Source organism: Protomyctophum bolini (genome assembly GCF_963924005.1).
Source record: "Protomyctophum bolini genome assembly, chromosome: 14".
NCBI lineage: Eukaryota > Metazoa > Chordata > Actinopteri > Myctophiformes > Myctophidae > Protomyctophum > Protomyctophum bolini.
Genome location: NC_137875.1, coordinates 18,533,105 through 18,556,257, shown reverse-complemented (window position 1 = coordinate 18,556,257; position 23,153 = coordinate 18,533,105). Strand labels below are relative to the sequence as shown.

At 41.7% G+C, this 23,153-nt stretch overlaps 1 protein-coding gene across 22 annotated transcripts in view; it reads right to left on the bottom strand.

Annotated features, from left to right (window-relative positions):
- Positions 1-1,687: 1,687 nt before the first annotated feature.
- LOC308328710 (neurexin-1a) overlaps positions 1,688-23,153 on the bottom strand; it is a gene marked incomplete at its 5' end in the record, with an annotated part of 423,001 nt that continues 401,535 nt past the window's right edge. For 16 of the 22 annotated variants that reach the window (XM_080782779.1, XM_080782794.1, XM_080782795.1 and 13 more), the window contains 2 exons: positions 1,688-3,750; positions 21,535-21,622. In XM_080782779.1, coding sequence (XP_080638905.1) covers positions 3,446-3,750; positions 21,535-21,622 — 393 coding nt within the window. In that variant the 3' untranslated portion in view covers positions 1,688-3,445. The remainder of the gene's footprint in view (positions 3,751-21,534; positions 21,623-23,153) is intronic. The other 6 variants (XM_080782790.1, XM_080782781.1, XM_080782785.1 and 3 more) reach the window with 1 other exon arrangement.

The following is a 23,153-nucleotide window of genomic DNA, read 5'->3' as shown; positions in this document are numbered from 1 at the left end:
AGTATGCCGTACGATATGGGTTATAGCCCATGGTCCAAAATGATGAGAAACGAGGCTAACTTTTTTTTTCAAAATTTCAAAAAACATGGGCTATAACCTTTCGTTTTTGTCATTTCGTCATTTTTTTCAAATCTTCAAAAATGATGAAAAACGGCGCGCTATAGTATGCCGTACGATATGGGCTATAGCCCATGGTCCAAAATGATGAGAAACGAGGCTAACTTTTTTTTTCAAAATTTCAAAAAACATGGGCTATAACCCATCGTTTTTGTCATTTCGTCATTTTTTTCAAATCTTCAAAAATGATGAAAAACGGCGCGCTATAGTATGCCGTACGATATGGGCTATAGCCCATGGTCCAAAATGATGAGAAACGAGGCTAACTTTTTTTTTCAATATTAAAAAAAACATGGGCTATAACCCATCGTTTTTGTCATTTCGTCATTTTTTGCAAATCTTCAAAAATGATGAAAAACGGCGCGCTATAGTATGCCGTACGATATGGGCTATAGCCCATGGTCCAAAATGATGAGAAACGAGGCTAACTTCTTTTTTCAAAATTTCAAAAAACATGGGCTATAACCCATCGTTTTTGTCATTTCGTCATTTTTTTCAAATCCTCAAAAATGATGAAAAACGGCGCGCTATAGTATGCCGTACGATATGGGCTCATGATGAGATGATGATAGCCCATATCGTACGGCATACTATAGCGCGCCGTTTTTCCACATTTTTGAAGATTTGAAAAAAATGACGAAATGACAAAAACGATGGGTTATAGCCCATGTTTTTTTTAATTTTGGAAAAAAAAGTTAGCCTCGTTTCTCATCATTTTGGACCATGGGCTATAGCCCATATCGTACGGCATACTATAGCGCGCCGTTTTTCATCATTTTTGATGATTTGACAAAAATGACGAAATGACAAAAACGATGGGTTATAGCCCATGTTTTTTGAAATTTTGAAAAAAAAAGTTAGCCTCGTTTCTCATCACTTTGGACCATGGGCTATAGCCCATATCGTACGGCATACTATAGCGCGCCGTTTTTCATCATTTTTGAGGATTTGAAAAATCGTTTTTAAATCTTCAAAAATGCGGAATTGCGGAATTGCGGAAATAGCGGAAATTGCGCAAATTGCGGAAATGGTAATTGCGGAAATTGTGGAAATGGAAATTGCGGAATTTTATTTTCATTTTTTCATTTTTTTCAAATCCTCAAAAATGATGAAAAACGGCGCGCTATAGTATGCCGTACGATATGGGCTATAGCCCATGGTCCAAAATGATGAGTATTGCGGGAAAATTGTGGAGTAATGCGGAGGAATTGCGGAAAAACGATGGGTTATAGCCCATCGTTTTTTTATTTTTATTTTAAATTGCGGAGTATTGCGGAGGAATTGCGGAGTGTTGCGGAAAAACGATGGGTTATAGCCCATCATTTTTTGAATTTTTGAAAAAAATGTTATCCTCATTTTTCATCATTTTTGAACATGGGCTATAGCCCCTACCGTACCGTACGTACATGTATAATGTATACATGTACAGTATGTATGTATGTATGTATGCATGCATGTACAATTTTCACTTGGAGATGCTACATGTGAGCATAAAACATTTTTTTTAAAGGAACAAACCAAGAGAATTTATAATGATCATTATTTATAGTTCATGGTCATTTGCCTCATACTCATTCCAAGTACATGTGTCAGGAAAGCAGAGTTGACTGACAGAACAAACACAGAACAGTTGAAATGGAGACTTATTTGAAGTTCTATTCTCCTCCAGCTTTAAATCGGCTCAAGCACACGTTGGACAATCATTATAACACCACTTGGGAGACACACACAGCAAGGTAATCTTCATAATGTTTTTTCGTCAACATAACCTCATACAGTTATCACTCTTCATTCTCTCTCATGTACTGTAGATCCATTGAAGCAATTAGCCCGATTATACTTTGTCGTATGACGGTGTCACAGGGAAAACAGCCCAATCTATAAGCTCACAATGTGTCTCAATGTGACACCTTGTGAGCTTGTGGATCGGCCATTTTCTCTGCGGCACCACCGTGTGACGAACTATAAATGAAGCATCAGGTGGAAGGCAGTGATTCTACCTGTATCCTTGAACCAGGGCCACGCACTATGTCATGCCATGCCTGTCCGCCACCACCACCTTGTGCCATTCGAAAGACCGCATAGGTTACTACTGGGCCGGGAGTCGGGACAGGCTATCTCAGATTGGCATTTATATAAAAAACTATGTAGGAATTAACACATGTAAAAATGGGGGAAGAATCAAATAACCCAACTGAAAAATAAAAAGTAATGTAGATGTTATCATAAAATCTTCTATGTCTAGCAACACTTATAACATTTAAGTATTCTTTTTGTCCTTTTTACACTTTTATTCAAAAAGAAGAAAAAAAGAAAAAAAGAAAACAAAATAATGGCTGAGGAGTAGTTATAGTTTGCATCGTCTATACAACAGGCTATAAAACACCACTTTGTCACAGTCCAGAAAGCACATATAGATGTGGTTGTACTGTATATAAACATTATGTACTGTAATAAGATAATTTTGCGTGCATTGAGTTTTCTCAAATGAACCGTTTTTCTTTTCTTCAGAATTCTGAGGATAACTCCTTCAGAGTTCACAGACTGGAGTGAAAACGAAGGCCTCCGGATGTCTTACTGGCACAATGGACATACACATCTTTTGAAACCCTTGTCTCTCCAGAGTAAAAGGAATCTGTTCTTGTCCTTGCACCTTCCACAGGTTAGTCAGTCAGATTTAGCAGTCTTTGTCGGCTGTCAGTGCAGCTTCATTACTTTGGCTAATGGGTCAGTCAGTGTGGGCAGCTCCTACTCACAGTTCTTTGTTGCCATACACTCGCTATTTGCCCTTCGTCAATAGGAAAGGTTTGGCGTTGTTTTTTTTGTATGCATTGTGTCCTCTTCTCATAGAAAAAGAAAATATATCAACAACACAAACACAGGCAATGTAAAATTAAACCATTAACTTTGTAATGCTGAATCTCCCGTTGCTGCGCACATCTTTCCTTCTCTGTTTTCCAGAAACAAGAGTTAGATGGCATCATCCTGGTCGAGATAAACTAGTCAAGGATGGATTAACATGTTTGTTTGTCATGAAAGATAGGTGTTCTGTACTTTTGTTCGATGTTTTACTGTTGCCAGACCCATTTCTTCACCAGTCTCATCCTGGACAGTACATCCTGGTGCTTGAATTTAACTCCTCCATTGTCACTTTTTCGGTGCACTGCCTTATGAGTAAAACAACTGTATAACGTTTTCATTTATTTTAATTTTATTTTTTTGTCTTGTTCATCCTTGTTATTATACTGTACACAATGAGGATTTCCTCATTTGTCTATTGATATAAAAGTTTGATTCGGTCCGGGCAAGAGACCAAAAGGTTTGAGGCTCACACGTAATATTCCTTGTCCTTGTTCTTCTTGTTTTTGCCCGAGGTCTTGGCGGTGTTCACCGGCTTCTCCTTGACCACGGTGCCGTTGGACTGCGCCGAGTTGCTGATGTAGTTGCGGCTCTCGTCCACGTGGTAGGAGCCCTCGTCTCGGTTGCGGTACTTGTACATGGCATAGAGCAGAATGAGGATGCAGAGGGCGGCTGCTGCTACGATGCCCACCACCATCCCCGTGGTGCTGCTGGACTCCCTAAACACCTCCGACGTGCCTGGGTAGCCCTTTGGTCCCGCACCTGTGGGATTGGCTGCAAAGAGAGACAAGATGAGAGGTAGGATTATTGCAAACGTGCACGGATTGAAAACCGCAAGTGGGCTTTTAACCACTTGAACTTGAAGCATCCATATTCTGGGAGAGACATTATCCGAGACGCAAATTAAAAATTGCTGCTCTACATACAAGCACTAGATCGGCTATGTTTGGAGATTTATGGCCCTATCTTGGGCGCGCCTTACCCTTTATCCCTAAACTTATCTTGAAAAACATTTTAAAATAGTTCAACTAGCCAATGTAAATCGACATGTTGTGAGCTTGTAGATCGGCTATTTGAACTATTTAAAAATGTTTTTCAAAATAGTAAAAAAAAAAGGCAAACTAGGTTTAGGGATAAGGAGTAGGCCTAAGGTATAGATATAGCACCTAGTGTAGATGGAAAAAAGATGTAGCACCTAGTGTAGCGCTCCAAGACAATTTCAGAGCCAACTCAATTCCAGTTTAGGGTATAAGACGTTGTTAAAGGCATAAGGTGACTTTTCTTTTTTCTTCACACAAACAACATCAGTATAATGTCAGTATCATGGTTCGTTTCTGGTCAGTATCATGGTCAGTATAATGTCAGTATCATGGTCCGTTTCTGGTCAGTATCATGGTCAGTATAATGTCAGTATCATGGTCCGTTTCTGGTCAGTATCATGGTCAGTATAATGTCAGTATCATGGTCCGTTTCTGGTCAGTATCAGTCAGACCCTCAAATGGACCCTTGCAGGTATGTAAGTCTGCGTTCTTGAAATAAAAAAAGCGTTTGAGCACTTTGGACCACATTATGGACCACAGGACCAGTAAATCAGTGAGAAAAGTGTGCAGCCCGACTCCAGAGTTTGAACCAATGCTGTGATTACAGCTGATCCTACCAGCATGTCATCATCACCCATTACATCATTCAGCACCTGTCAACACTGTTGCTCAAGTCTTATTTGTTTTGATCAAATCCAATCTTTTAACTACATGTGGAAAAGAAACCCCTCGGTCTTGGAAGACATCAAAATCTTTTAGCAGAAACAAACAGCCCATCTACAAGCTAGTTTCAAAGAATGTCAACAGATTTCAGCCTATAATGACATGCCCTGAAAAGGGACGCTATAGGGTTCATGCTTAAGAGTAGTAAGTACAGTATATAGGCCGATAATAACTTATTTTCAAGCAAACAATGCATCACTAGTCATGGCATGTTGGCAGTATACAGTATGTCTACATAAAACATAATAAGACTACTTTGGCTTCTGTGTACAATAAACACCAGTGCTATTTGAACAGTTACAGTTCTAGCTACAGTCCAGCATATCACTTAAGCTTATCCTTGCTGAAGTACACAGTGCTGTGAAAGTAAGAGACTAGTAGCGCTATGAATATACAAACAACACTTGTGTTAGTTCTCTGAATTCATTAATTCACGTTACAATTTGGAGTGGCTCCAAACTCCAAACTGGAGTGTTGATTTGACGAGTGCACCTGCCATTAGCATAGCCATGGATTATACAATGATGCTTTTACTGGAAATGTTATGCACGCATCAATTTTGTCGCTGGTGCAGGAGGAAATGAATTGACAACATCAATCTCGTCTGCACAACAGCTTGCTACGCCAACAACTTTACTATGCAAAAACACAAGTAAACAACATTTCGGCAGGTGAGGATGGTCAAAACGTTGTTTCCTGGTGTTTTTTTCCACAGTACAATTATTGGTATAGCAAGCTGTTGTGCATACTTTTGTTTTGATGATGCTTTAGACTAGAGTAAACCTTGAAGTTGATAACATTCCCTTGAAAGATGGAAATGTCCCTGAATTTCCTAAAAGATAGACCACTTAAATCCAAGTATACATCCCCAAGGGGTGTATACTTGGTCCCTTCCTTTTGTCCCCTCTACACTAATGTCTTACTCGAAAAAATCTGATCTACAAGCTCACAACGCATCACGTCGCATCATGTCTTGTGAGCTTGTAGATCTGCTATTCTCGCCAAGTTTTTGCAACATTCACTGAAGTCATGCATATATTCATGTAGGTAGCCATATAAATCATCAATCATCAATTTGTTTGGATATTCACCCTACACATGCAGTGCGGTGAGTTTTGGGACATTCGTCATCGCATTATGCCCCAAGAGAAATCTTTGACTGATTCTTTAATACTGATATTTTATTGCTTTGATTTGATTCTGCAGAAAAGTCCTTACATAACATAAGTCATAGAATATGGTTCCGCCGTCATTTCATTCCTTTGATCTTTGACTGCTGGAGTAATATGGACTGTAGCCCACAGCGGAGGATTCAGCGACTACATACAGATTAAAATGATATCACTCCGTCTTACATTAAAAGTTAAAGTTAATTCATTATTAAGACAATTCTTGAACTCTTCTTGACCTCCACTTCAGATGTAGATGTCTTCAGTGGTTCTCAACCTCTGCTGGATCAGGGCCCAATTGAACACGGCAGCCTGTTTTATTTACAATATCCTCCCAGCCAACCAGTGGGCCCCAGCCCACAGGTTGAGAACCACTAGATCACTCTCACTGCTCTGATCATACTGTATATTGGACCGTATTCACAATGCCCCCAGCACTGTCTATAGTATACGGTCAGGATAAGGAAGTAATGAAGGGTTGGACACGATTTGCTCTCCCATCTCTTTTTAATAACGTCTCGACAGGGCTTCTTCAGGATCTTTAAAAAAAAGTATGGGAGAGCAGTATATCGTGTGTGGAGTCTGTGGACATTCCCTTCTACTTCACTTCATTATTTTTGGGTCCAACACCGTGTTTAAAGAACTGTGGGGATATGCATAATTTATCCTTTTATCATAGACTCTCTCTCTCTCTCTTATTAAGACATTGCCAACGTGCAAAGGAACACTGCAGTGCAGGTCATGGTAGTTTAGTATAGCAATGTAATTTCTCATTGGGAATAGCACACAATACAAATAATGTAAAACAAAAGCAGATCTACTGTAAATCTTATCAAGTACGATCAATATGTTTAATGTTCTTCTGACTTGTTCTGAGGCTATGGCAGTTTACACCTGTGAGCTCGAGCAGTTACAGTATAGTTAACTGCCGTAGCTGCTGCATTATGCATACAAGTCGTTGTCTGATTATGAAATGTAATTATATCATTATAATTTCCTAAGATAAAAAAAAACAACAACAGATTGGCAGTGGGTTCACATAGTTTCCCTTGGCACTGTGATAATCATTTACATCCACACATATCTTCCTACATGTGTTCTTCCAGAATTATTGTAGTGGGTATCCGATGCCCAAATTATAATTAACTTCAAGTGTTTCTTGACGGGGAATTGGAATGTGAGACCAAAGTACACGTTTGGAACCATGTCTAGCAGCGAAAGACTGCATGCTGTATCAACAACAAGCCCACTTCATGTTCTGAGTGCTGTCCAAATTATAATAGCACTCATATCAGCTCTGAAAGCTCTCTTTGCTCTTCTCCCTCAGTTCTAATGCCCTTGTAGATAAAGTACTTTTCATGCTCGCATCCATTTATCTTCCTGAGTGACTGGTTAATGTTCATAAAAGAAAAAATAATAAGAAGGTATTTCAACAGTGTAATATTAGATAACCTACAGACAGGGCTGTACTCGTGGTAGTTCCAACTATATGCAAATATTAACCAAAGGCCATCTTCCCAACCTTTTGCATATTTTATTTTCACCAAAAATAATGCAATGCCCGAAACAGGATCGCCAGGTTGAAAGAGGTTAAGTCACATTAGAGTTCCAGCCTGGTTTGACTGATCAGATGCAGGTACAGGTGTGTGACCAACGACACCAGCAGCAGACATGCAGACGCTCAAGGACAAGGGCAGAGCGCCACGAGGGGACAGAGTGTTGCGGCAGATTAGCTCTGCGTGTGACAAGACCACTTATCCTTGTGGACAGGTGTGAGGAAAGCTTGCAGCTTGTGTTGGGGGGGGGGGGGGGGGGGGGGCATGGGCTGACGATGCTGTCCACCAGTGAGCCCATTGTGTATCTATACAATGAGTTACTCTCATCTTCCATCTTTTCTTTGTTCGGGGTCAAAAAGGCGAAAGTACAGATCCCTCGATATCGTGGCGGGTTGATGGAGGAGAGGGCACAAGCGGAGGCAGCCAGGCGTTCAACGTGAGACCTCTCTCTCCCAGTGGTGGATATTAGTAACTAAGTAGATTTAGTGTAAGTGTACTTGTAACATTTTGAGGTAGCCTACGTGGCCTACGTATTTCCATTTTTCAATACTTTATACTTCTACTCCACTACATCTCAGAGGCAAAGATAGTTTTTGGGCTTTTTGCCTTTATTTATAGATTAGTAGTTTGACAGATAAGGGTGAGAGAGATGGGGGGAAAGGTCGTCGGTACCAGGACTCGAACCCGCGACACGCTGATGACCAGCCTAGGTGCCTGGACCGCTCGGCCGGCCCAGGCCAAACATTATAGTTCATGTCCAGCTTTTAGTGTATGTAGCCAAATTTTTGTCCCAACACAACATTAAATGCCATTGACAATGAATTAATTCTGGACCATTTTTGAATGTTTGTGTAAACATTGCACAAACACAAACATTGATGGCGAAGGTGAGGACGCAAATTGTGATTGGCCGGAATAAGATGTATGATGATGTACGATGATATAAGAGCGCCCCTCACTTCACACGGGTGTTTTTTTAACTCTACAATAATGTGGCATGCTTAAGTTACAAGCTACATTGCACAAGTTTGCAGATTTAGAATATTCTTAAAAAACATCAAAATTACATAATTTTTGCCTTTAAGGGGGGCTACACTGATTCGGTCCCCAGTGTAGCCCGGCCCTTAGTATACGCCTACAAGGTCGTCGAGGCTAGGGCAAGTGCTACAGCAAGTGCTGCGGGCTAAGATGGAGTCTGAAGAGGTGCTTGCAACAGAATACTTCTTATATTGTTGTATTGATACATTTACTAGCAAAACTCTGAGTAGGCTACCTCTCCTCTCTCCTGCAAGGGGGGATGGGAGGAGGTTGAGCTGTGGAGGAGGAGGAGGCAGGAGGGCTCAGTCCACCTGCCGCTTAAGGAATGAGTCAGGTAACAACAAGAGAAGCTCCTGCTGTGGCACGCCATGCTACCCAACAGCGATCCAACACCGCCGCCTAACAGCGCTGGGCTATGCCACTTCCTCCATGTCAAAATTGTGTCCGCAATTTGACAAAAACGATGGGTTATAGCCCATGTTTTTTGAAATTTTGAAAAAAAAAGTTAGCCTCGTTTCTCATCATTTTGGACCATGGGCTATAGCCCATATCGTACGGCATACTATAGCGCGCCGTTTTTCATCATTTTTTAGGATTTGAAAAAAATGAAAAAAACGATGGGTTATAGCCCATGTTTTTTGAAATTTTGAAAAAAAAAGTTAGCCTCGTTTCTCATCATTTTGGACCATGGGCTATAGCCCATATCGTACGGCATACTATAGCGCGCCGTTTTTCATCATTTTTGAGGATTTGAAAAAAATGAAAGAAAAAAAATCCGCAATTTCCGCAATTCCGCAATTTGACAAAAACGATGGGTTATAGCCCATGTTTTTTTTAATTTTGAAAAAAAAAGTTAGCCTCGTTTCTCATCATTTTGGACCATGGGCTATAGCCCATATCGTATGGCAGTGGTTCCCAAAGTGGGGTCCGGGGACCCCCAGGGGTACCTGAGGGAGTTCCAGGGGGGACCCATCTATTTTGTTCGTGTTCATAAAGTGCTAAAGTGTTTAAAGCAGTGGTTCCCAAACTTTTTCATGTCAAGGACCCCCAAATTGACACTACTTAGCCCGTGGACCCCCATTTGAAAAGATATGCCAGGGACCCCCATAAGAGAAGACGTACACATTTAGACGTCTACATTTAGACGTCTACATTTAGACGTCTGTATACATTTAGACGTCTGTATACATTTAGACGTCTACATTTAGACGTACACATTTAGCGTCTACATTTAGACGTACACATTTAGACGTCTACATTTAGACGTCTACATTTAGACGTCTGTATACATTAGACGTCTACATTTAGATGTCTACATTTAAACGTCTACATTTAGACGTATACATGTATTTGTTATCCGTGTTGCGAGGATGAGGGGGTACCTGGAAAAATATCTACCCCAAAAGGGGTACCTGGTCCAAAAAAGTTTGGGAACCCCTGCATTAGACGTCTACATTTAGACGTCTACATTTAAACGTCTACATTTAGACGTATACATTTATTTGTTATCCCTGTTGCGAGGATGAGGGGGTACCTGGAAAAATATCTACCCCAAAAGGGGTACCTGGTCCAAAAAAGTTTGGGAACCCCTGATATAGAGTATATAGTTATTTTTGACCCCTTTTTCTCCCAATTTAGTGATTATGCCAATACCACACATTGCTGCATTGCCACGGCAACCCATTGGCTAACCTGCCAGTGAGGAGCCCCGACTGGGAGGATGTAGCACCGTCGCCCTACTCCCCCCTCACATGCTTGTCGACAGGTGCCACCCCAGCCTGGCTAGCACAGCAACACAAACCTCGCCCAGCTTGCCTCCCCCCGAACACAATGTGTGTTCGTATATGAGTTCGGCCAAGCTGATGCACCGCAGTGGAACTTTTGTTCCCCTGGAGTCTAGAGAGGTTTGTGATTCAAATCCCTAGAACCCCACGGTGGTGGACACGTACTTTACCACTGCGCCACCCAAGGGAGCCCCAAAAGACGACAAAAAAAAACAAGCCAAAACAATTCAAAGGTTAAACTTTCTAATCCCTTCTAAACTTGCATCCCAGCCAAACCACGCAGTAAAATCCTCAGTAGTCGTGTCTCTATTTGTAATGCTGAGAGCATACAAATTGGTTCCATTTGCACACTGTCAGAGTTAAATGAACACTCGTTATTTTTACAGTGCAGAACGAGGTGGTAGCCCACTGCTTAGAGGATTACGGCTGTCCTTAGTCGGCATAGTGCTGACACAGTTCTGTCACTCCAAAGAGATTAACCTTCATTTTGGAGTATTAGCTTTTAGCGCCAGTGGAGTCTATCAAACGACCACCTGAGGGCGGTCAGGAATTTCTGCCTGAGTCTCTGAAACTAATTAATTCACTTTTTTACACATTTGGAGGCGACCCGTCTAGACCAGCTGGCTTCCCAAAGAAAGAAAATTGTACATTTGGTGCCTCTCTGGGACTCAAACCTACAAGAAAACATTATGAATTAACCACTTGAAATATATCTATTCACCACACACACACACACACACACACACACACTGTACGTAATATATAATTATTATTATTATTATTCAGGAAAAATGATTTTTGTTTTCCTTTAAATTAAATGTAAAAACCATTGCAGGAAATGTAAAAAAATAAAAGTGGGTCCGCAACGCTTGTGAGAAACGTGGAAAACAAACGCCACTACTTTCGGGAGAACCATCCGAAGAACCTTCAAGCCCTCAGTCAAAGTGCATCTGCCTCTGTTCATTACCACTCCATCAACACCCGAATGAACGCACATAAACTGGCAGAGAAATGGTGCCTGAAACAAGTGTTTAAAATGATAGCTGCTCTTATAAACTCTACCCGAGTGCACCCATGGGTAAAATTAGACACGGGGAAAATGACCTTAAAGCGCCGCCAAGCTTCATGGCAGCATGGCAGGGGGCGCACTTGTGAAAGTGTGGAGACAAAATTCGAGGGGTGGGTTCACTTTTTGCAAGAGCACAGTGGCGTGAAAAGCCATGATACGAAGAAGCTTTCGTATCTCCATCGCCTCCGAGAGCGCGGGACGTGTGTCACCGTGACACATATCCTGGCCATCATAAACGCCCTGCGTTATTTGCAGAGGCTGCGGTTAATGTTTCAGCCATTTAGTCACAAATCATTTACTTTTGCCAGGGCCAGGTGGAATTTCGGTGGGAGAGAAATGGCGTGGAAGCATGTTAGATACTCCATCATTCCCATCCATGAATGTTAGTGCAAAGCAATGAAAGCATGGCCAGGAATCGCCTGTGTTTATGAAGATGGACACCGATGAAAGGCTGCAACCATGATATGACTATGAGGAACCAACAGCCCATTTTCTGGTTATGGAACGGGTTATTAAAATGTTTAACAGTCAGCTCTAATGTGGTCGTGTCATTAAAAACATATATATATATGGAATTATTTTTGGACATTCTTTTGACTGTATAGTGCAATTTATAAATGTTTTGTTGCAATTATTGGATTTTTTGTTTTGTTTTATAATAACAGGGCTCAAGTGGTTAATCGTGTCCCTGGATCCTTTGCCGTGGATACAACAGGCAAAAAAAAGCTCACAGAGATATTAGCACTGGTGCAGTGGGACCGCTCATTTAAATGACTTTGAAATGCCTGATGTGGTTCTTGGCTCCGGCACCTCTGTTCGCCACACTCGCTCTGAAGGAGAGGAATGGGATCACAGATTCCACCCTGTCAGCCGGGATTTAAATAAATGTTCCTCTTTGAAGACAATTTTTCCTCATTTGTCTCCGGCGAAAAGGTTCATTTGTTTGGTAATTTGCAACGGGGGCGAGTATGGGTTGGGACGGGCGACGCGGCGACGGGGAGGAGAACACGCTTCAGGTGAGCGTCAGGGCTTGTAGTGAGGTAATGGAGCAGCCAGGACTGCTTACAACATAATGAATGGACACAGTGTGATCTGACCTTTCATTCAGTGGGACTGATGGTGATTCATCAGTATAGGAGATGCATGCCGTACACATGGATTCGTCATAAATATTTATCATTCCCACTACAGCTCGCGCACACAACGGTAACACTTCTATATTAATATTTATCATTCCCACTACAGCTCGCGCACACAACGGTAACCCACTACAGCTCACGCACACACACTTCTATTTGAAAAGGTATACACATGTGTTAACCATTAACCACTTTCAACCCGGTGTCCCAATTTGGGGATTTATAGGTGAAAGTCATTAAAAATATATTGCGATGCACGACACCACTGTACAGTGAAGTGTAACATAGGGCAACTTAAGTTGTCAATTATCTGCTTGTTAGCATGATTATTATGTTATTAATGTGGTTATCTTAATTAACCTTTCATTAAAGGTATATTCAGTGATTTCACTTAATTCAAATATCACTTATTTTTTTGTTTTGTTGTGATAATCCTCTCTACTATAGAGTGTGCTGACCATATAAGGAGTTCCTCCCTGTCCCCAGTTAACCCCTGGGGGTCAAAAAACCGTAGGTTTCATTTTTGGTTCTCTATCCTGATTGGATGAAAGCTTAGGTCCCGAGGCAAAAACGAAACCTAAGGTTTTTTGAGTGAAATCACTGAATATACCTTTAAGCACAGGAGAGTAACTATTCTTGTTCTTAACCGCCCCTATACTGAGCAAAGGATGAAAAGGGTTTAGGTGACACTGCTTACTGATCACTATAGTACTGTATTTCAATTCAGTTACATTTATGTATCCCAGAAGGGCAATTGCAGAAGCACATAGAGTAGTATACATACAGTAACTAACATACAAAATACAGGATTTTTGTTTTATGATATAGTGCCCAATAATACTATAGTGTGCACAGTACATATTGATGGGTGTACGAAGTCAAGTCGGTATGTGAATGTGTATGTGTGCATGTCCATGTATGTTCGTGTCTGTTTCTGACCTAGGCTATATTTGAGGACAAAATTGTCCCTAAGTGTGGCCTATGATGTCAGGAAATAGTCGAATCGGGGACAAAATTGGTATCTCCCATTGGATTTGACTGAATTCCATATGGTTAGAGTTGGAGTTAGGGGTGGGGTAAAGGAGATATGGAGTGTGTAGTCAATTCAATGCCCTCAAAGGATTGTATACATCTGTATGTGCATGTGTGCGTGCGTGGGGTAGAGAGGGAGGAGGGTGTCGCTGGGTAAGCAGAGGGTCAGAGATGGTTGGGAGTTGAGGAGCATAAATAAATAAGTAAGGCATACATTATAGGCTTATTGAGATGCAAACTAGTATAGCTTATATAATGTGTAGAATGAGGCATGCAAAAATGAGGACATGAAGCTACAATTATTTAGCTATTTCCACGATCGTCTCCCGACAGAGAGATGAATGCAACAACGTCCAATCTACAATAAAGACAGATGACGTTGTGCCACCTACACCAGGGTAGACATGTCTCAATGGAAGAGTTGGGAGACCACCTCCAACCACAGCAGACATGGTAGTTATATTTAGGGATGTCCCGATCACGTTCTTTTGCTCCCGATCCAATTCCGATCATTTTCATTTTGAGTATCTACAGATATCGATTTTTCCCGATCCGATATTTATATATCATGGAACACATATCACAATAGTACAATATCCCAAATCACAGACAATATCAAGTCAAATATGATATGGATGTAATATTTATATTACGGATGTTCCGATCACGTTTTTTTGCTCCAGATCCGATTCCGATCATTTGAAAATGATCGGCCTCAATTTCCGATCATGTGATCGGATCGGGACAACCCTAGTTATATTGCAACATACTCTACCATGCAGATTTAAATCAATGGTTTTCAACCCTTTTCATGCACAATTCCATGCTGTATTGATGTTGGGACAATAACAGAGATCAAACAATCAACATAACAAGGATGCATTCTCTAATTGTGTAGACTAAATTAAGTAATGCAAATGTTTAACAATAATTTAACTCTTGAGAACTGGTTGAGAACCACTGATTTAAATTTTAAAGATTGCAGCTTTATTCTCTTTGGTCTTCCTCTAGGCCTCCTGCCTGGCAGTTCTAACCTCAACATCCTTCTACCGATATACTCACTATCCCTCCTCTGTCCAAACCATCTCAGTCTGGCCTCCAAAATATCTGACATGCGCTGTCCCTCTGATGTAATTACATAACTAATAAATAATGTATACTCATGTTAGCAAGCAGTATATGGCAATACACACTGCACCCACACTGTAATACACGGTGCATCCACAGTAGCTTAGGGACGCGCGGATGTGGGTGGTCTTCCGAGACCCAGCAGGCTACAGTTGACATGCTCACTGACACTGCCGTAACTCAGGCAGATTAGCATTACACCACGGCGTCTTCTCTCTTCACATGATATCCAGCCATAATCACCAGCTGTCAGAGAGCCGTCACCGAGCTGCGGATCAGTCTGCAGACGGGTCACTGTATCAACTGCTGCTTTAATTATCCAAGTGTCCTCGAGAAGTGATGCAACCCGTCCTGTACTTGCGACATGGCTGGCATGAGTGTGTCTGTCTGCTCACTCTGCTGGCAGTGGGCGTGTGTGAACCCCAGAGTTCCTCAGCTGACACTCACAGGCTGAGAGATGAATATATAGAGAGCCCAGTGAGCATGAAATGAAGGCCAAGGGAGAATGAATAAAGGTTGTCTTGTTTGCCCAGGAAAAGGTATGGCTGCACTTTTATATTTGTCTTCCTACAGAAGCCGTGGATATAAAGGAGTGATGTAGGCATCATGCGTTGCTGTTGCTTTCACAAACACCAAACAACAAACACCGTATTAGTAAAATAAAATATCTTCAATGTGAGCCTTTACAAATTAAACAAATGGTTACATTTGTACACCAGAGTTACAAATGGATAAATGAATACTGATGCTTTTTCTGGGTTGCAGAATCTTGCCATTTTGCTATTAATTTCTTATTCTTGAGTTCATGTTACACACCCATCTCCATCTGAAGGTTAGATTTTTGTATTACTCTAACCTTACATTGCACATTTAGAATCAAAACATAGGTCTCACCTTCACGAGTTGAATACGAGACTTACATACTTATTAACACAATTTGTTGCAACGTTATGCAGTACTATATGTCAACCCATAAAGTCTAAATACAGTGATATTTCAAATCAAATTAGGACTAATTCCTAATGTTCTCCTTTTTTATGCACACACATTTTGCTCCATTTCCACCAATTCTTAACCAAATTAATTGGTGCAAATCCAATTAATTTGCCTCATACACACCTATCAAACAAATGTTCTGTGTCCCGTCTGTGATTAATGGCTGCCACAATGCAATTCCAATGGGAGTCACATGGTTTGACCAAACATTTGTGTTTCATTGCCGATTGCTGCCCCATCAAAAATACTTCTTCTTGCCCTAAAGATGGGACAAAAGTGACCGTGTCACTTTTCAGGTTGGAAGATGCAGATGTGATATAAACCATCATAAAGAATAAAGAACGGAACCAGTTCTAGTTATTTTGGTGGAAAAGGGGCCAATGTGACCTGACATTGTAGGCCTACTTGTGTATAGTAGTACATTATGACGAAGGAACATGCCCTGGATAGCATGCCAACATGATTCATCAACATGTGGCATTTTCAAAGTAGAAACTATTTTGAAATAGATTATAACTGATTCCCACGGGGTTCGACTTGGACGGCGCTGGCACACCACTCGACTTGTAGATACAATAACAATATATTAAGCATAACCATTTTAACCCTATAGCCTACCATTTTAACCCTATAGCCCCTCCCAGGGGTCTATATTTGCAGGTCCCGGCCAAAATCTTCCCCTCAACACCGTTCAGAACGCATCATGTTGCGATACATTGCAACGTGTTGTGAGCTTGCAGATATTTTCACTAGTGTTCACCAATTTCAGGTGAATGTTCCCCTATTATGACATGCCCTGTTTAAAGATGCCCATGTGGTTAAATCTCACACGTACAGTTTTCAAGATTTTGATATGTGATTTTGATATATTACAATGTAATATATCAAAATCTTGAAAACTGTGCAAATCTCACTTTGCTCATCGTGTATTATCTCGGAGATGATACACGATGAGCAAAGTGAGATTGGGAGGCTGGCTTTGCGAGTCTAATGTTATTAGACCATTACTGTATTCCTCTGGCACAGGAAATACAGTAATGTGGACTGCATGGATCACAGCCTTTACGACTGGGGTGGGGGAAATAGGGCAATAAAAAGATGGAATTTTCTTTGTTGTTTAGTGTGTCTGCAGAACATAATTTGACTGATTGGTAATCTGGGAACCACCTCTACTATTGGCCTATTTTTAAAACACCACTGGCCTCCTGCCAAGCTCCTTTTCTTTTCTTGGGTAGGCAAAATCTGTCATGCCCTACTTAGACTAATGAACAGACACAATGTGTTAGCATCAACGTCACATTGGCAAAAGATGGGTGGCAGAAAAATTGAAAATAATTGAAAATATATAAAGATGTGGCGAGAGTGAAGTGAATAGGAAAATATGACAGTGGCTCAGGCGTGTGTGTAAATCCTGTTTTGTCACAGAACCCACATTTCATTTGAGACGGGATCTGCAGAGGGGCTTGTGTGTATAATCTTCAATCAGAGACTGTGTGTGCGTGAAACAGGAGAAAAAAAGGGAACATTTAATAAATTGTCAAAAAAATTCACGTTAACTGCAATAAATAGAACAGGCACTGCTGAACATGATCACTTTGTAGATGCCTGATAATATATTCTTTCCACCGACCGACATCTGCACATAACCATGCCTCCGGGACTACCGTATATACGGTGACACAGACGTTTCAGTATATAATTTCATTGGCTGACCAAAATAAGGGGCGGAACTGAAATGTCATATTATATTATGTGAAATTAATCAATATAGAGTTACTGACAGGGCATATTTTTGGACTAAAATGTTATCATAAACTGTTTTCTGGGGGGGTGGGTGCCTTGTTGGTGCAGAGTGCACCATTATACACAGCAAGGGAAACTATAAATACTCAAGTGTCAATTTTACTCTAAGTGTAAAAATGGACCCTTTACAGAACCTTATGGGTGTATGAACACGCAGAGAGAGCCAGCTGGCTATGATTGAATGTCCAATATTATGGGGGCAGTGACCTCTTAAGCAACCCCAGTGCTCTCAGTGTTTCAGTCAATCCAGAGGCACTTTTAAAACAATAACTTACTATGATTGTTTTTTTTTTACTTCCTATTCAGGCACATTCTTGTTATTGCCCGAGCAACAGAGTTGCCATTTTGCCATTTGAATTATCGTTTTGCTCTACGCATTTGTTCTCCACTTATAAAGTAAATCTATTTGAACAAAATGCCAAACACTTTGGCAGCTGCTAATGCCACTGTAAAACGCTTGAGGACAGAGACTGAATAGAGAAGACCAGCTAGGAGAAAGATAGACGATTAACCTTAACCCACCCAGGGCTATTGGAGCTGAATAAAGGTATAGCGATAGGTTATTTGTGAAATGTAGTGGGGCGTATATGACAGAACTCTCTCAGTCTGAGCCCGCCCGCTGTTTACTTAGCTCTGATAAGAGGCTCATCTCTGCGACCGTGTGCATTTCATGACTGCATATTACATAATTAATGACGAAAACGGGAAATGTGCAAACATCAGCAAAATAAGCAACCTCCCAGTGGTACGTGGAAAATTTACTGTAGTAAATGCGCTGCATGTGCTCGGAAATAGTGGCTGAGATTAGAGAAGTGCCCGTTCACGGGGAGGGTATATTATTTATTCTAAGAGCAGGGAAAGAGACAGAACAGTGAACATTTCCTTTTGTCGGCATGATGCATGGAGAGTATTGTTCTCCAGTAAAGATTTAGAGAGTAAAAACCAAAGTTACAGTCTGTGTATCCGAGCCATTCTTCTTAAAACAAGCAGTGTCCTCGTTGACTTGGACAAAAGAGAATGGAAATTGAAAATGGAGATCTTCAGGTTCAGTGTGCCAGTATTTACCGTCTACTCTCACTGGAAATCTCTCCTGGCCAGACATCTGGACGCACCTGTATTCTTCTGCCAGTCGACCTTGGTTCAAATACTAAACATGGAATACTATCTGTGGAGAGTGCAACGCGGAGAGGAACAAAAGCATTTGATGAGGCGCAAAGGCAATTGAGAGTCCTAACCTTGGATATGGGCCAGTGGGTACCAGCTGGCAGCACAACACCAGAGTAAAGATGCAGGGCAGGAAAGGGAAATATTAAGCCGATAACCACCCAGGAAACCACCTGTTCCAAACACAATCCTCAGGAAAAGGTTGGTGCTTTCACTGGAACAAGGTAGCCTATAGAAGATAGTTGTATGTAGCCTACATTCAGGTCAGAGTCAAAGTACACAGCAAAACCCAGGGTGTGAATATAACTTGAGTGTAAAAATGTACCTGAAATTGGTTCATTTTTACCCATTTGTTCACAGGTGTAAAGGCAGCACCAGGATAAATAATTAATTTCAAGTGTACTGAAAGTACAGTAGGTGGTAGGTAGGTGCATGGAACACACGCTGCATGTTTTTCTTCCCAGCTAATAATGGAAAGAGATTAATCAAATCAACTTTCATAATCAAAAAGGGTGGTGGTGGTGGTGGTGGTGGGAGGGGGTTCAATTTGCTGCAGGGTGATTTAATATGGGTCCTGTTGGAAGATTAGCTCTGCTGGTGCCTCTGGCCTGCCGTGGCTTCCAGGGGTAAGAGAAATAAAGCACCGCAATTGGCAAGTTCCCTGATCAGTGTCTCTCTGCGGCTGATTGAGACATGGAACAAGGATCCAGTGCTCTACTATTTCATCCAGTAGTCGCCCTGTTTGGAAACGCTGTTTTCTCAGAGAAGAGGTTCCGTATGGAGGTATCCCTGCATTGGTAACAAGCTACAGATGATAAGCTTAGGACACTATTTAAGCGGTTAATTGTTTCACCCCTGTCTAAAAATAATTACTTTAATTTGACCTGTACAACCCCCTTTCTACCGATGCAGAGATACCTCTTCTCGGAGTAAACACCATAGAGTGAGGTTCCAAACTGGGCTAGATCCAGAGCTGACCTTGTGCCAGAGACAGCTCTGAGAATTGTCCGCCTCCGAGCTCTCCTCTTGGAATCACTTGGCAATACTGTATTGTCCTCCTAAAATGAACTCATGCTGGAGGCGTAGTGATGGGGGTTCAGGGTGAGCAGAGCTTTTCAGCTCCTAGAACTCAAGTGAGTCTATAATATTGCTGTAATTTTAATGGTAACATGAGAAAGTAGTGCTATACCATGGACAGTGGATCCAGTTCTTTATGCATGGCCACATCACCACTGAGCGCTTGGCAGGGTGTGTGGATGGCCCTGAACGTAGATATTAATCAGGATACAGTGTTAGACAGCTGCCACCCTGGGAGCCCACAGCTCTGGTGGTGTCAAATCCCTTCCCAATGATCACAGAAGGAGAAGGGATACTCTGCTCGGGGAGCACGTGTCTCGGAGCATCACACAGCTTGCAACTGATGTTTTGTCAGATGACCTTGTCGTTGACTAGGATAATGCAAACTGCTTAACGTGATTCAGTACACACAGACCCCATCTCCTGCGTGCGCTGCTTGACAGAGACAGCCCATGTACAGCACGTTAGGAGTTCCTATAAGAGACACTCCCGTGAATGAGGCAAGAGTAAAATGGGACATACCGTATGAATAATAGTCAATGGGATGCAACATGATGCAATAAGCACCCTTAGCATATTAGCCTATTTTGCCCATGCCAGCCGTCTGCTCTTAGTAGGACAGTCTGCCCCAATAGAGAGTGAAAAGTGGTAAGATCTGACCATGTCTTTCTATTAGAGCCTGAGAAACACACAGTCTTTGCTATGGGACATTAATTTAGCAGAGGGTTTATTACCACATACAGATCAATAGCACATACAGATCGAGAGAAGGGCCTTAAGTCTGGACTTAATTGTTCTCCTTGCACTCAATCCACCCAGAATGCATTTGAAAATCCTTTTATTCCTAGGTAAGCACCAGGGTCCGTACTTAATTGCTTTCCAAGTGTGGCAAGGTAAGAGATCAGATGTTTGGCCGCATTGCCAGGAACAAATGCTGAACTGTAATCCCGATTTGTCGGAGGTATTGTGCATATTACGCAGTTAACATTATTATCTAATGTATTATAGTACAGAAAGGGAAGGATGAAACGCAACACAGAAGATGTAGCAATTACGGATGGTGCTCTGATTGGAGTATGTGGGTACCCATAAGCAACATTGTAAAACATAATATTGTATGGACTGGAAAAAAAAGTGTTGACGGGACTAGACCTGGTTGATTAAGCTACAATCATGTGTGCACATAATCGTCTGTGTGTTTGTATTCCAAATAAAGATGTGGAATTCTAAGCTCCTGGGTTCCCCGTCATGTGCAACCAGGCCTCAAGAACGATGGATGAAACAACAACAGAATGAACCCCCACTGCTTGTTGGATTTAATTAATGACAATGGGGACCCTTCAACACAACCCCCTACTCAGTATTTAAACATTCAGTCTTCACACATGGTCCTCTCTGGGTTTGTACGTATTAATATAATTTGTTGGTGGCATGTGGGGGGGCTGATAATTACGACTGTGCAGTGCATCGCTTTCCTCAAGCCTGACTGTCGTACAATATGGTGTCGTGTGCCACAAATAGCCGTTCTACAAGCTCACAGCCTGCGTTCATCTGAAATGTTTGGTGTCGGGCAGAGTCGTATGATACTAATGTAGAGTATTTGTATGATACTAGCGTATATTGGTATGACAAACGTGATGAACTGATGGAGCTCGACACCTAAAGGAAAGACGAAATAAGACTAAATATTACCACGATGGACATAGAATACACCTAGGATGTACAACATATAGCATGTGCGGTTTGTTAGCCCTGGTATGCAATGCCTGGGTGGGAGTGGACCGTGACAGACAGACACTGACGCCCAGAGAGAAGTAGAATAAAAAAAAAGATGACTAACCTAACCCACCTGAGCTTGGCTCACAGGGATCAATGTCCTCGTCATCGCTCGGACACTCCGCCGATGCCACCAGCAAATCGTCTGTTGTCTGAAAAGGGACAGAGAGACAGAGATGGAGTTACAGTGGGGTAAAACGCTGTCATCCTGATGCAAGAACCCTAGGGTTGTGGAAAAAGAGGGCAGATGAGAAGTGAATCCAGACACAGCATGCTGGATTTATTTACTTTTTAGGCACCGCTGACCATACAGGATAAAAAAATTTAAAACAAAGAAAAATAAGATATTTGATTATATAAGAACGATCGAGGCTGAAGTTCACGCCGCAGTTGACAAGTTGCGCTAAGCTTCTGAGCCGCAGTGTGCTGTCCCAGGCCCCTCCGAGGGAATGTTAAGAGCCATCACAAACGCACCTCTGACATTTAGAGGACAAAGGGCCAGGAAAGCGTAAAAAAAAGAGAGATTGAAAAGAAAAGTGCGAAGGCAGAGTTAGGAGGTTAAAAATCAATATTATTGCTCCGTCTTCTATGAGTCAGATTCTGTGTCTCGGTTGCAAAGAAGGAATACAAAAAAATAAAAACCCAAAATCATTTTCTGGGGCCCTTTTCTCAATTGAAATCCGACATTAGACACAAAAAAAAGAAAAAGAAAAAGAAAGAAACAATATCCTGGAACCTCTTGGAAACCAGGAAAAGGGCAAATAGTGGAACCAGTGGAAAAAGTACAAAGTAAAACATTATTCTGCAGTGTTCTTTTATAGTCTTGCCCTGGGCCGTCTGATCAGCTCTGCGTTAAAGGTCGTTTCATTTAAGCCTGGCAGTCTGTTCAGGGCTGATGCTCGCCCTCGTGTTATTAAGCACCGCCGGGCACAGACTGGCTGTAACGTTAGCCTAGCACCTCACACACGTACTCCCTTTCTTCTGGTATACTTAGTCGTGCAATGGTGGGCCGTGGCAAAAATAGCTAATCTATAAACTCACAACGTGTCGCGGGGTGATGCTTTGCAAACTTGAAGATTAGGGTGTATAAACCACAAAGAAATGTCCCACCGTTCTCAATTTATTTTTTTAACTCTTCCAGACGCTGTTTAGTATTCAGTTCAACTTACTAAGGGGAACAAATTGTTTTTTTGGCAGGTGCAAAACAAGAAAGATAAAGGGGCTAGGGGAAGATTTTATTTTTATTTTTTTTATGCAAGAATATAAGATTTTATCCAATTCCTGCCATATGCCTATGCCATCGTTTCATTCTGTACATGTTTGGCACTGCTTCCAAATACATCTGCCGGGTCCATTAGTGTCGACTCGTCTTGGGGAAATTAAAGGTGATGTCATTACGCCTGACATCCATTTGTCGTGAGTCGTGTAATGTGATTTGATAGTAGCCGCAAACGCCATTTGTATGTTTTCAGACACGGACCCATCTTTACATCACAGGCCTGGATCAGCTAATAGATCGGCTCCATTAAGGGAGTCGTGGTGCTGCAGCAGATCGAGGGCTGCTTTCGGTACATCTGTGCCGGGTGAAACCCGGGGAAACCGTCCAAATGTAAATTTAATTTGCTGCGCATGAGGCTGATATACAGTGTCGGCCATCCAGATGGCAAAACTGCCGGATGCTGG